This window comes from Gallus gallus, chromosome 22 (assembly GCF_016699485.2).
Source record: "Gallus gallus isolate bGalGal1 chromosome 22, bGalGal1.mat.broiler.GRCg7b, whole genome shotgun sequence".
Taxonomy (NCBI): Eukaryota; Metazoa; Chordata; class Aves; order Galliformes; family Phasianidae; genus Gallus; species Gallus gallus.
The window spans coordinates 2,844,434-2,857,676 of NC_052553.1; the positions used below are offsets into that span (position 1 = coordinate 2,844,434).

Consider the following 13,243-nt stretch of genomic DNA (forward strand, 5'->3'; position numbering starts at 1 on the left):
AAACACGAAGCTACGTTACAATAAAAGTTATGTTTCCATTTAGATCTGTATTTTGTGCATCCGCTGCTGAAATGACATATTTTTACTTTGTCACAGCTTACATTTTTGAATGCCTACAGAAGTACACAGATGACTGAACTTGGCTGTTTTTATCCTAAGAAAACACTTAAAGGAATCTAAATTCCTCTCTCATCTGACTTTTATTTAATGAAATATTATTTTGCATTTCAGTAGCTTTCCAAATACTGTAATAGTTCCACAGCCTATACTATCAGAAATTGATGTTTAATGAATTTACCGAATATTGTGAATCCTCCCCCTTAGTTATTCTGTTTTGAACCTGTCAATTACAATAGTCAGTGGCATTTCATACAACTGCTGACAAACTCTTGCACTGACACTAGTCAATATTCGCACTTTATCATCTGAATTTTGGTCTTCAGACACTCAATCTTCTTAATCTGCTTTTGTGTTAGTTTTTATTTTATCTGCTGGACAGAGAATCATTCTTACCAATTAACAGTTCTCACATAGGTAAACAAAAGTAGTAAGTTGCTCTTGCCTCTGCTTATAATCCAAGGTGACTGAATTCTTTGAATCTATCATAATAGAAAATTTGTTTCAGTGCCTTTATCAACCCATGACTGTTCTTTGAAATATTTCAATTTATTGATACTCTTATCAAGAGTGAATAACATTAAAGACAGCAGCAGTAGCTTAACCAAAGATGACAAGATGTCTCTGCTCCACTTGAGAGTTCTCCATTCATATACTTAATGATAATCCAAATCTTTGAGCTAGAATACCATGCTCTCTTGATTACTAGACATGAACTTCAAATACTTCCTCAGAGACTATGTATGCCACTGAGATGTCCTTCTCTTCATTTACCAAATCCTTTCTTTTCTTGTCAGCTGCAACACTGTTTCTTTAGTATTTACCCATAGAACAGTAAACAAAGTGGATTCGAAAGTCCAACTCAGTTCCATTCTAGGCATTTTCCAAAGAGAGCTGTTGTAAATCCAGAGTTATACAAAGAATTCAAAAGGTAACACTAAATGTGTTTCTAGTAATAAAAAATTTATCTTAAGCACCGATAATACGTCAGCTGAGTTACTCTTGCCCTTTGCTCAGCTTTAACCCTGCAATTCTGTGAAGTGATGTGAAAAGTGTTTGGTGTCACTCACTCAATTTGCTTACAAATAAGTTCATCTGTGCTACGCCACATTTTTTTTTTTTAAGTTTCTAAGATGCTATTTATTCAAAGTTAGATAACCACTAAAAACGACATAAAATAAATTCTGACAGGTATTTATTTTCAATACCTCTGACCAGAAGCATACTAGAAAAAATTCTGAGTATGGAAAATGAGCTTAAACGTTGAGTTCAAAATTTAACAACCCCCTGAAGTCATCCATCAAAAAATATTTTGAATGTGAATAAAGGAAAGAAAGGATCTGCCAGATGAGATGAGGTAGAAAGAAGAAAATGCGACTTTCATAGTGTTTGTTAAAGCATTAACATTCAAAACTTTCCAAATAAATAAGCAAATAAATAGAATCCATGTATTTAAAAAGCCACAGAATCTATTTCTCTTCTCCTTCTTTTACACTTCCTATCTACTACAAGAGATTAGCTTTTACTAGTTCTTTTGTAAAGATCCTGTACTTTTATCTGTACTGTCCTTGATTTAACAAGGTGGAAAAAAAAGTAAATGATTTTATGATGGTGGGCTTTCCGTAGAGTAACTTAATATTAAATGTGTCCTGTTCTGGTCTCCCCCATACATGAAAGATATGGACATACTGGAGGGAGTCCAGCAAACAGCTACAAAAATGACTAAGATGGCAGCATCTCCCCTATAAGGAAAATTTGAGAGAACAGGGTCTACAGAAGGCTCAGGAGCATCTTAATATGCACAGATACCTGAATAGGGGCAATAAACAACATGGAACAAGGCTCTTTTCAGTGGTGCCTATGCAAACTTTTGAAGCTTACCACCAAACATACCATTATTGTCATCAGACTCCTCCTCATCTCTGGACTTCCTCTTAGAAGAGGGTCTGTTCCTGAGGGTGTCTTGTGGGGCTAAGTGCTGAAAGTATCCACTGGACAAAAGTTCATTCTCCTCATCTTCCTCGTCTTCTTCTTCCTCTTCCTCCTCCTCAATTTCAAATGTAGGCTCTAATCGGGGCATTGGTCGTTCAGCATCTGAGTCCTCAAATGGTTCATCCAGCACTTCTGTGGTCTCTGAGATTGTTTCAGTAACAACACTGCTGTTGTGGTGCTTACGCTTGCGTACTCTCCTCTTCCGATGAAGAATTGGTTTCTGAGAGAAGATGGTGGGAGAAGATATTTTATTGACTGCAGAAATAATACACTTAAAACAAAAAACAAAGAACAGCTGGGTTTTAATTCTTAATGCAGCATCCCATGAGGACTGTTTTATTCATGTTGACAGGATTGACTTGTCTATGGTTAATCATTTCAAAGACTTTATGCTGTGATTTTAGTTGTTTAGATAGTATTTGTATTTTGAAAGCTTCCTTTAAAAGCAGGAGCATATCTATTTTTATTTTGACTGAATAAAACTTCAATAACCAAGCCAGAAAACATCAAAAGCACAAGGAAAAATTGGAAAAAAAAATTACCTCTGATCCAACAAAAAAGACCACTAACTGTAAGATAACGGCACCCTCCAGAGTTCTAGAATACCGAGCAGATGCTACCTGTACGTTTAATACCTAGCTCGTGAATTGCATTGACCCTCAAAACAACACCAGCATATTAACAAAACAGGCTGCATAATACAGTCAGAGACATCAAGAAGAAATAAAGAACGGACCTTTCGTTTTAATGTTGGTTTGGTAAGAACAGGTGGAGAGTTTGACCGGGGACTCACAGGGTCATCATCTTCCTCTTCACTGCTCTCACTAAAACACCTCAGAAGTGCCCTATCACTATCGCTGTAGCAGTTGGGTAATCTTTCACAGTCCTCTGAGAACCTATTCTTCAGTGGCTCCGTGGTCTTTTTCAACTGTCCTCTCCACCTTTCCACACCTTCACTATAATGCTGATGGGGAACTGCAGATTTTTCATTTTTGCCATACTGCACTTGGGAAACCACAGATTTTTCCTCATCTTCAGTATAATGGCCTCTTGGGGCTGGAGACTTCTCCTCACATTCACACCTTTCCGGCAAGGCTGATGACTTTTCCTCACATTCACTGCACCGGCCTCGTGAAACTGCTGATTTCTCCTCGCATTCACTGCATCGTTCACTGGGAATGGCTACTTTGTCCTCGATGGGCAATACTGGCTCCTTCTCACAGAAGGGTTCTCGAAGTTTTTTGCCCTTGCGGTTCCATCGACCTCTTCGTGATGTTTGACTGTTTGCTGGAAGACTGTCCAGTGAAAAAACGTGCTTGTTTGGCCGCGTGGAATTGACGGGAGCAACGACATCTGGCTTTTTTTCATTCTTTGTTGGTGAATAGGGTTCTTGTTCTTTCTTCTCCCACGACACAGATTTTACCATCTAATATAAATAAAAACAAATAGATTTCATTCTTTCTATTTGACACAGTGGAAGCGTTTGAACAAGAAATCTCTAAACTGTAACAAGGAGAACCTTTTAGAATCTGAGAACAATTGAATTGACCTGTATAAGCACCCACCTTCCACTCCTTCCCCCCACTACATAGAAGTAACAGATTCACTCTTACACTGGACTCTGAGTCTTTATGATGTTGTTGCTCTTCATTTTCCCCATCCTCTGTCTCCTCTTCCTCATCCTCAGAGACAACAGAGTTGGAAACTATAACAGGTGTCCAACGCAGACACTCTGCATCCACATCTATTGGTCGCACGTTATTTCTAAGCTTTGCCATATGTTCTTGGATAAGCTTCTCTCGACGAATGATGACAAATCTAAGCAATAATGATACCAATTAACAACAGGCTACACAATATACATGTTGTCATGTGGCACAGGTATAAAACAAGATACTTTCAATCAATGTAATCTCAATGTGAGTAACTTCAGAGTTAAATTCTTAAATTCTTTCTGCTCCTTGTTAATGGTGAAGCCATTATCCTTACATGGGTAACATTCAGTTGGATAGTACCACTTTTATTATCAGTTAAATTGGCAGAGGGTAAGCTATTTGGCTAAAAGGCAAAATGAGACCAAAAAAAAAAAAAAAAAGCTGCTTTAAAAAGTTACATTCCACTAACAGGATGGATATTATTCAGCCGTCTGGGAGTAACATCACTAATTATTTTTGTATCAAAGTAGAAAGCATCATAAAAGTGCTCAAGTAAGTTTAACACAAACTATTTAAACACAAACTAAGACTGAACATTATCCCACTTCCAAAACAGTAACTGTCTGAATTAAGAGTAATTGCTACACTCCGCTGGCCAAGAGGATTCTATTCTATATCCAAACACCTAATTTCTCCCAGTGATCTAGTCCATTACCTAAACAATTTAATGACTGCTTGGATGAACACTGAAAAGGGGGTAACAACTACTCAATGTCAGGAAAATGGAACATACTTCCCTCTAGAGATCCTCTTTTGCTCCATTCCAGAGGCTACTGCTTACCTAGAAGGACTTCAAGAGAATGAGGCCAAGAGACCAGCTTGTTTTCTTTCAAAGATGCACATTACTTGGAAGTTTCACAGCTGCAGAGCTCCACAGCTAGTAATCTGGTACAGCTTTGTCACTGAACAATTTTTCCATCGCAAGAAAGCATCATCGGTCTCAACAGACAATATTTGGACAACTAACTTTTAAATAAAATTAAGCTTATTAGATGTAACTTGCCTCCAGACACTATTTAACTTCCTTCAAATACATAAGAGTCTATCTGGAAATGCAACAGAACTACTGTACTCACTGATCACTGCGGAAGTCAAGCATTCGGAGGTGATGCAGAGTGGAAGTGATATCTTGAGGGCAGATTCCAGTCAGCTTACTCAATTTCTTGATGCTTAACTGCTTGTCATGTTGATGATAAAGGCACTCCAATATTACGCTTTTCCAATAGGCCATATATGAGAGCCGCCCCAGGTCTGACAGGGGCTTCTCTGGTGATCCTGCTTGGCCCTCACGCTTTGAAAGCAGGTAGCCTAAGGAAGCACAAGAAAAAAGTGTTGATTTCTCAAGACAATTCACTCAGTTGCTTTATTTCAGCAATACTCTCAGGAGAACAACAGATTATACACACACAGATTTTTTTAATTCTAAAACTATTCTACTATAATCAGATAAGGAAATTTTTTCCTCAAGACATTAACTTGAGCATTAGCACATCCACAGAGAGGTCTATGTCAGCAAAATGAGAGGTATAGTTAGAACAGCAAGTTTTCCACTGAACGTATGGATTTCTGTAAGAATGTGAGAACATTCACAGAACATCCACTGCTCAAAACCAGCGTTTTTGTTGCTCTTAAACTAAAACCTAACTATGACTACTTTTTGCTTAAGACACATTCAATTAATCAAGCTGCTCAAGTTTCAACAGACTGCAGTTTTACAGTTTGCCTTCTGTATAAATAACTACATACACAAGGTAAGCTTCAGCAGAAACTCTATACTGACATGTGCCTGTAGTTTCCACCATGAGCTGCTTACACAGGATATATGAGATAGAAGAAAAACTAACAATTTTTCTTCAGAATTTAAGCTTTCCAACTAAGAGAACAAATTAAGTTCAGATGACTGTGAACTTCAGTATCCCCCTCCTGAGATTATTTTGATTAAAAATAGATAAACATCCACTTCCCAAGATAAGCTTCTCTTTAAAATGTGAAAGGAAAACGAGTCAAAAAGCGAAACAAGAAAAATTCCTTACTGAAATCAATGAGGAACCTGCCATAGCCCTTACGCTGGTACTGTGGAAGAATCATTATACAGGAAACATTGTATTTCTGTTGGCAGTGTTTTTCCTGTTGGGGGAAAAAAAAAAAAAAAAAAAAAAAAAAGACACACATTTTAAAAACCAAAGAACAGACATAAATACCAGATGTTATTCCACACAACTCCATAATTATTTTTAATGAAAACTGAGATAGCTACAAAGCTTCTTCTAAGTCTGAAGTATTAAAATACTTGCCTTGGAAAAGTAACCAACAAGGTGACAGCCTTTGACATCGTTCTGTGTCAGCACGTAGAAAAGAAATGGTTCCACATCATAATAAAGAGTCTTATGGTCCAGGAAGAGTTTGGCTAACAAGCACAAATTCTGGCAGTAGATAGTGCTGACATTGCCATCAACCTTACAAAAAATGAGGAAAAGTTATGTCACTCCATATGCTGGCATACAAGGAAATGCTCCATCTGGCTACCCCCATACATTTAAAACACCTAACAAAATGAAAGCTTCAATGTCACAGGTAGAAACTCATGAGATTTCAAATTTCACAGCACAAGGGCCCTGGCCAAGTCTGTTAGATTAATTAATTTAAAAGAGAACTTAAAATTCTTTTGTCTAAAATGAATATGCCTCCTCTTATGTACACATATTGTTTATCCATTAGAAAAAAGGCCAGCAACTGCTGCTCGCTTGTAACTCTCTTCACTCTTTGCGTGTGAATGTCAAAAAAAAAAAAAAAAAAAAAAAAAAAAAAAAAAAAAAAGAAGATTTTGAGGGCTACAAAATGCTTATCACACTAGTGGATACCAAAAGCTCTGCTTTAGAGATAACAGTGAGAGGCTTAGTTTCTTAGCTTACCTCAAAGACTGAAATATTGTTTTTTCTATAAATTTCATTGGCTGGAGGATGGAACCAGCCACATTTTTTCATATGCTGTTGGAGAATAGTTCTGCTTTTCATATACTTTAGACAGAATTCACAAAGGTACAGCTTGGGTAGCCTATAAGCAAAGGTAAAGAAAATCAAAGACTGAAGAAAAAGACTTTCATATGAAATTCCTCACTCCTGAAGATAAAAGACTTGATGAAAACAAAACCTATATATATAACCACAGTTCTATGACTTCATGACAGAGTGAACTTGTGTGCATTACTCGCGCAAAAGAACCCAACAAACAACACCCTTACTGCACTTAAAGTCACAGCATTTACTTATTCTATTGTAAATACATATTAAAAAAAAGAAGTACTTAATATCCTACCTAATTACTTTTACATTATTACGTCAGAAGAAATAAATGCATCAATTAAAATACTAGATAAGTAACAACAAACAACAGTTTTGCACTAGTGATGCTACAATGGATTAAATAAATAGCTCTTGTTCTCCCACTTTTGCCTGTGAAAAAAACAGTGGTATACACTGCGAAATGGGTTACAATGTCATCAAGCTCTTCTAAAATCATTCTTCATATTATATTGACACAAACAATTTGAATGCAAGTATCCTGATACTACTGTGATTTAATTCCATTTATATACACTAACTTGGGCAGATCTACTCTTCTCAGTTACCCCCAATGCCTTTAGCAAAGCTAGCATAATTCCTGATGATAGACCATGTATCCTGTGGTAGAAATGGTACAATAATGAGTTTTACTTCATTTTCTCTCTCTAGCTATGGCCTTTGGAAGTTATTCTTTCTGAATCAACTTTATGTTGGGAAAATTTACTGCTAAGACAAGTTCGCAAAGTTATTCATCAAAAGAACATCAAAACATCACAGCAACAACCTTTGAGACATCAAAACGTGAAACATTTATAGTTTAGACATGTTGAACACCAAACAGCATAAAAATAATACATCGAAAGTGATTCATATTAAAATTCTACTTATTTTTCTCTTTCAAGTCCTGAATACCATACAGCCCTTTCTAATGAGCTCATTTAATAAGCAGTTAATTTCTTATTACCTAAACAATTTTATTATTTTCTATCACGATGATGCCACGTGTAAAGAACTACTGTAGTCACAATCAAGATACTCTATTATGTAGCTGAGGCTGCTCCCTCTGCAGTGCAGTAAGTCAGACCTTTGAGAATCCATGTAATTATCCACTCCCATGGCTCACAGTATATACAGGTTGTTAGAGAGTTTATAGCCTTTCTGATTATCTAAAAAAACATTAAGACATCTACCAACATGAAAAGTATCTGTATTGTGTGTACTTTTCCTCTGTCCTACACAGAATCTTGTTAAGAGTTCCACATCTGCTGGAATACAGCTTTCCCATAAACACTGAAGCAGAACAAAGAAGAATGTTCAGTCATACCTTGAATATTCTTGTGGGTATGGGGAAGAGTACCAGGTCTGAATTTCATACTTGCCAAATTCGATGACAGAGGGGCATCGAACTTGTGGATCAGGAGGTCCAGTCACCCCTACTTTCTAAGCAAGAAGGAAACATAAAGTTTTGTGATTTTCCAAGTGAAAGATTTCTAAGCTAAAATAAATTACAACACTTACATAGCTTCAATGCAAACCGACTCATCTGAACTCCATATTCCTCAGTATAATTTTACTTCTTTTACAAGTAAGGTACTTTCCACTGAACACTGAAAAATTTACTTTACCTGCAGTGCTTGCTCCTGAATATCTCTAAACAACTCCATATCTTTTTCAGTTAAGACATCCTGGCTTCCAAAAAAGCGCTCTTCATTTTCCTGCTTTCCATCCCAGCCATCCTGATTGTCTGTAAATAAAATAAAAACGTAAAAATTGTCATAATCTATATTTACAAAGGAGCACATATGTTTTAGTGCAGCACAAAGCAACGTCTACCTGCATTCAGTCACTTTGTTGAGTTTTGTAATAACATTTTCTACTCAGATTTGTGACCACAAAGGTAAAAACATTTCTAGATTTCTGACCACATGAGAAGGAACGTCAGATATTTAACCAAAACTCATCATAATTTCATGTTACAAATGCCATCGTCGTACTAATGAGACCATTGTGGATAAATGGCTTACCACTGCTCCTGTCTGTCACAAACAAGGATCACAATTATTTAAATGCTGTATTTGCTACAACTAAAATCAGGATGCTTATCACCCAAGCAACACCCTTCCACAAAAGAACAAAAACAAAACAAAACAACAAAAAACAAACCACCAAAACCAACAATCCCAGCAAACAGAATTAAAAAACCCAAGCAAAGTAGAACTATGTTCAAGGAAGGGATGCTCTTCAGCAGGAAGATAAACACTACATGAAGCAAGCTCCTCTATGGGTAGGAAAAGTTAAGAAAAATTTGCGTGCAAGCCTGATCAGAAAAAAGTCTTTCAGACATGTTTTCATTATCTGTTTCCCATTTCATACTTCTACCATGCTGCTCTTAATTGCATTAGTTACACCCTATGTTATTTCTTTCAAATAAGACATTATTTAGTAAATTTATTTGGGTTATCGGCCAGCTCCACATTATCAAAAGGGCATTTTACCTGATAGTAATTATTTAGTCCCTAATCTTGCCATCATAAAGTGGCAAAGGTCTCTTCTTCCCTTTTCCAGCTGCTATAATGCACCAAAGATAACTGCATTTGAGTAACTTTCCAGCCTCCAACAATTCTCATCACTTCAGCATCCTAGCCTTTGTGAACATTTTCCTGGAGTAGAAAATACCTGCATTGGCAGAGTGAAAAACCTTTACCTGTGGGCCACTCTGAAGTGCTAGATTTTCTGGTACCCTTTTTCCTGATCCTATACTGCTGAGAATAGTCTACCACTTCCCCTCGAGCTTTTCGTCCATCAGGGGAGGGAGTGAAGAATTTAGTAAGGCCATCTATAAGCCCTTTGGTTTTCTTGTTAAACTTCAAGGTAGCGCTGCCATCTCTGCAGTAGTCCAACATATCTGTCTGCTCCAGGTATCCTCCTTCTGATGATGCTGACTGGCTGGACAGAGTTATCTTACGCTTCCGACCCCGACCAGGGCCAGTTCGAACTTTGCTGAAGGTTCCTTTCGATCTGAAGAAACAGAAAGGGAAACATATGGTAAGAACTAGTAAAGTGCTTTGGATCGGCTTACAGAGTGGATTAGTATCTTCCCTATTTATTTATGTATCACACAGAAGTTAAATGTGAACTAATTCTAAGCACCTCCGGTTCTGCACATTGAACAATTTGTGCAATTAGTTTGAGTATAAATAACAGATATTCACTGAATTTAATATACGAAATTATAGAAGACGGTAGACAGAATGAATACACAGAAAGTTTCAATTTACATTTTTCAATTCATGTTTCTCTAAGCATCAGAAACAACGCAAAGCAAAGCTATTCTATCAGAAGAAGTAGCCATGCAGAATAACAGACCTGACACAAACAGCAAAATAAATCAATGACTATATGGAGCAGTTCGTAACAAAATGGCGAGCTATTACAAAGAATAATAATAAAAAAATCAAGGCACAAATAAACTCTGTGAGATTACTTCATTCTTTTTCAGAACTCTTCAGAAATTTTGTATTAAAGAAAAATGAAAACTCTTTAGTGTAAAAAAAAATCTCACAGAAAGTAGACATGACACTTCAGAAATGCTCACTGTCCTACAGAATCACACACCTCATTCCTCTTTATAGAGAAACTTACGTTGCATTTTGATTCTTTAACCTGTTTTTGGGACGTCCTATTGGATTAGCATAGCGCCGTTTTATCTGTGCTGCCTTCTTGTGTAACAGTTTTCTTCCTTTCTTACGTGGTCGACATATTTGACATATCCACATACCTATAAAACATACAGTCTCCACTACTGAATGCAAGGAACATCTACATTGAAGAAAAGTAGAACTAAAGGCCCCAGGCTTTCCAAAGGAAAGGGTAAGAATAGGATCAAAGCTCCTTTCCACAGATACACATGTAAGCAAAGTTATGCATAAACCAGCAATCTAAATTCATATTTGGTTAATTCCCACTCCCTCATACCCCATCATGACATATTTCCCACATCCATCTAGGAAGCCACTTTAACTGGTAGCATATTGTCAGAAAAACATAAAGAAGTAACATTTAATTACTACACATTCTGACCATGAATACACTGTCTTCTATAGGATTTTTTTTTCCAGTTATCAAGAAGAACCTTCCACAGATGAACTGTTCTCTGATGGAAATGAGAAATTTGGTTATACTCCAGGATTCTCTACTGTCCAAATAAATACTGTTTCAAAAATGTACAAGCCAACCTCTTTCTTACGTACAAACCTATTCATTAAAATCAAAGCTGACCACTTTAATCTGCATGGATCAATTTTATTCCCTCAGTTCTTGAAGATTTTTTTTTTCCAAAATTCTTCACAGAAAACAATGTATAGGAAGCAGAAACAGACAGAGGAAAATCTGGATGTTCAGTTTTGCCCCTTCCCAAAGAAAAATTTAGTTTCTAATACCTGAAAAGCAATAACGGAAAGAGCAAGCTAAAAGTAACTAAAAGAGAATAAAATGCGTGGAAGCACTTTCTAACCACTGATCTCTTCTTACAACACATTAAATTACGCCTTTCATCACAAACTCCTCACCTTTTGGCATCCTGGTAAGAGGAGGATCACAGCACTCCATGTGAAAGCCACGGTCACATGAGTCACAGAATAGCATGTTATCCTGTTGAAGACAGATAAACTTAATCTCTCTTTGATGTGCATCAATCCCTCCATTAATTTGTCACCATCTGGGAGAATACACACATAGTTCTCAAACTACTGACACTGTATTTGACAGGTGTCAGAAAGACTATACAACAGAAGCTGCAAATATTTAACTCCAGAATTGTTTTATGCTATATTTTAACAGAACATTCACAAGGCCAAAGTCATACTAAATCAGTCCATACTCCACTGCACTTACAGCATTTTTGCCCTGGTCTCGACAAGAACTGCAGGTTTTGCACTCAATACATTGCCATCGCAAGGCTTTGACTCGAACTGTCAGCTCTGGTGAGAACTTCAAACAGGAAGGATGACCTGCAGGACATGGAGAACATGATACCAGTAAAACCACCCTACTGCTGCTAGTGATCACAGATAGCTCACAGAGAGTTAACTTTGTTAATCACATATTTCCACAAAGAAATGTGATTATCCAGCTACTCCTGTTTATAGATGCTTCTACTCTTAACCACTTATACATAGCACCCTAGAAAGTAAATGGCAGGGCCATGTTCAGAAGCACACCGAGATATTTTTTCATATCTCAATTGAGTTATGTTAGCCATCTTTACTAGATTTTTCAAGAAACTTCCAGGGAATAAATGAACTGCTTGTGTGTTAGGTTAACTTAAGCGTCTCCTCCTAGAACCAAGAGATTCAATTCAACTAACCATATCATGTCACAGATGCATACTCCCAGTGCGTATGGATCAGAGTCAGTCATTACACTAAACTTTTCTGTCTCAGGTGACTAGGTTATAACCAGCAGCACTGTAAGTGGTCACCTACCACTGTTGCCACAGTCAGCACAAGAGATGAGCTCTTCAGGTTTCTTCTCCCGATTTTGCTCTTTTGTACCAAGGCAGAAACTGCAGATTGGAATTGGTTCAGCAACCGGCTATGTGAGAAAAACAGACAAGAAAATCACTCAGTATATCAAAGCAGCAAATTATATAATACATCAAATCATGCAGGCATTTATATCACACGTAAATAGAATGTACTGCACACTGTGTTGGTTCTCACCACACAGTAAATACTGCATTAACACTGTAACCCAAAAAAAAAATCAGAACACCAAAGACAAGAAAAATAATCCCAGGCACAAAGGAAAAAGAGAGCGGAATTCCAGGACTAGGGGAAACTTGGAAAAACAAGAGCAGCAAATTAATATGTAAGAGAAAGAAAATTAGAACATGTTGATGTCTTAATTTGTCACCAAATGAATGAGCTATGAGGTGACACACATATGATCCCAGAACATAGTAATCTTAGAAATTCCCATCATGTATCCAGACAGCCATCATCTCAGAAATGTTTGTGATATATTAACTAAAATAAAATATATTTTATGGAACAACGACAACTACTACAATACCATTAACATGTGTATGAAAAGTGAAAATAAAAGGAAATTCTTGCGCAAGAAATTATGCAAGTGTCCTATTTAGCACTCAGAAGCAGCACACGAAAAGGTCTGTCCTCTCTGGAAAAGTTCAGGTCATTTAAACATTCCCTAAGAGAAAAAGATATTTAAGATAAGGAACAACACTTGCAAAATCATAGCTCGATATTAACTAGTCAGCAATACTTTTAATTTGTAAAGTTTTTATGCCATAGGACTGGCATTCTGTAACAGCTTCCTCAAAGAAGTAATGAGCAC

At 36.9% G+C, this 13,243-nt stretch overlaps 1 protein-coding gene across 2 annotated transcripts in view; it reads right to left on the reverse strand.

Moving 5' to 3' along the window:
• KAT6A (lysine acetyltransferase 6A) overlaps positions 1-13,243 on the reverse strand; it is a 29,548-nt gene that overhangs the window by 5,432 nt on the left and 10,873 nt on the right. For both annotated transcript variants that reach the window (XM_424402.8, XM_040651548.2), the window contains 14 exons: positions 12,370-12,478; positions 11,780-11,895; positions 11,455-11,536; positions 10,529-10,664; positions 9,591-9,904; positions 8,512-8,630; positions 8,211-8,326; positions 6,737-6,878; positions 6,119-6,280; positions 5,858-5,951; positions 4,901-5,132; positions 3,723-3,927; positions 2,846-3,535; positions 2,011-2,329 (listed from right to left, as the gene is read on the reverse strand). In XM_424402.8, coding sequence (XP_424402.5) covers positions 2,011-2,329; positions 2,846-3,535; positions 3,723-3,927; positions 4,901-5,132; positions 5,858-5,951; positions 6,119-6,280; positions 6,737-6,878; positions 8,211-8,326; positions 8,512-8,630; positions 9,591-9,904; positions 10,529-10,664; positions 11,455-11,536; positions 11,780-11,895; positions 12,370-12,478 — 2,836 coding nt within the window. The remainder of the gene's footprint in view (positions 1-2,010; positions 2,330-2,845; positions 3,536-3,722; positions 3,928-4,900; positions 5,133-5,857; positions 5,952-6,118; positions 6,281-6,736; positions 6,879-8,210; positions 8,327-8,511; positions 8,631-9,590; positions 9,905-10,528; positions 10,665-11,454; positions 11,537-11,779; positions 11,896-12,369; positions 12,479-13,243) is intronic.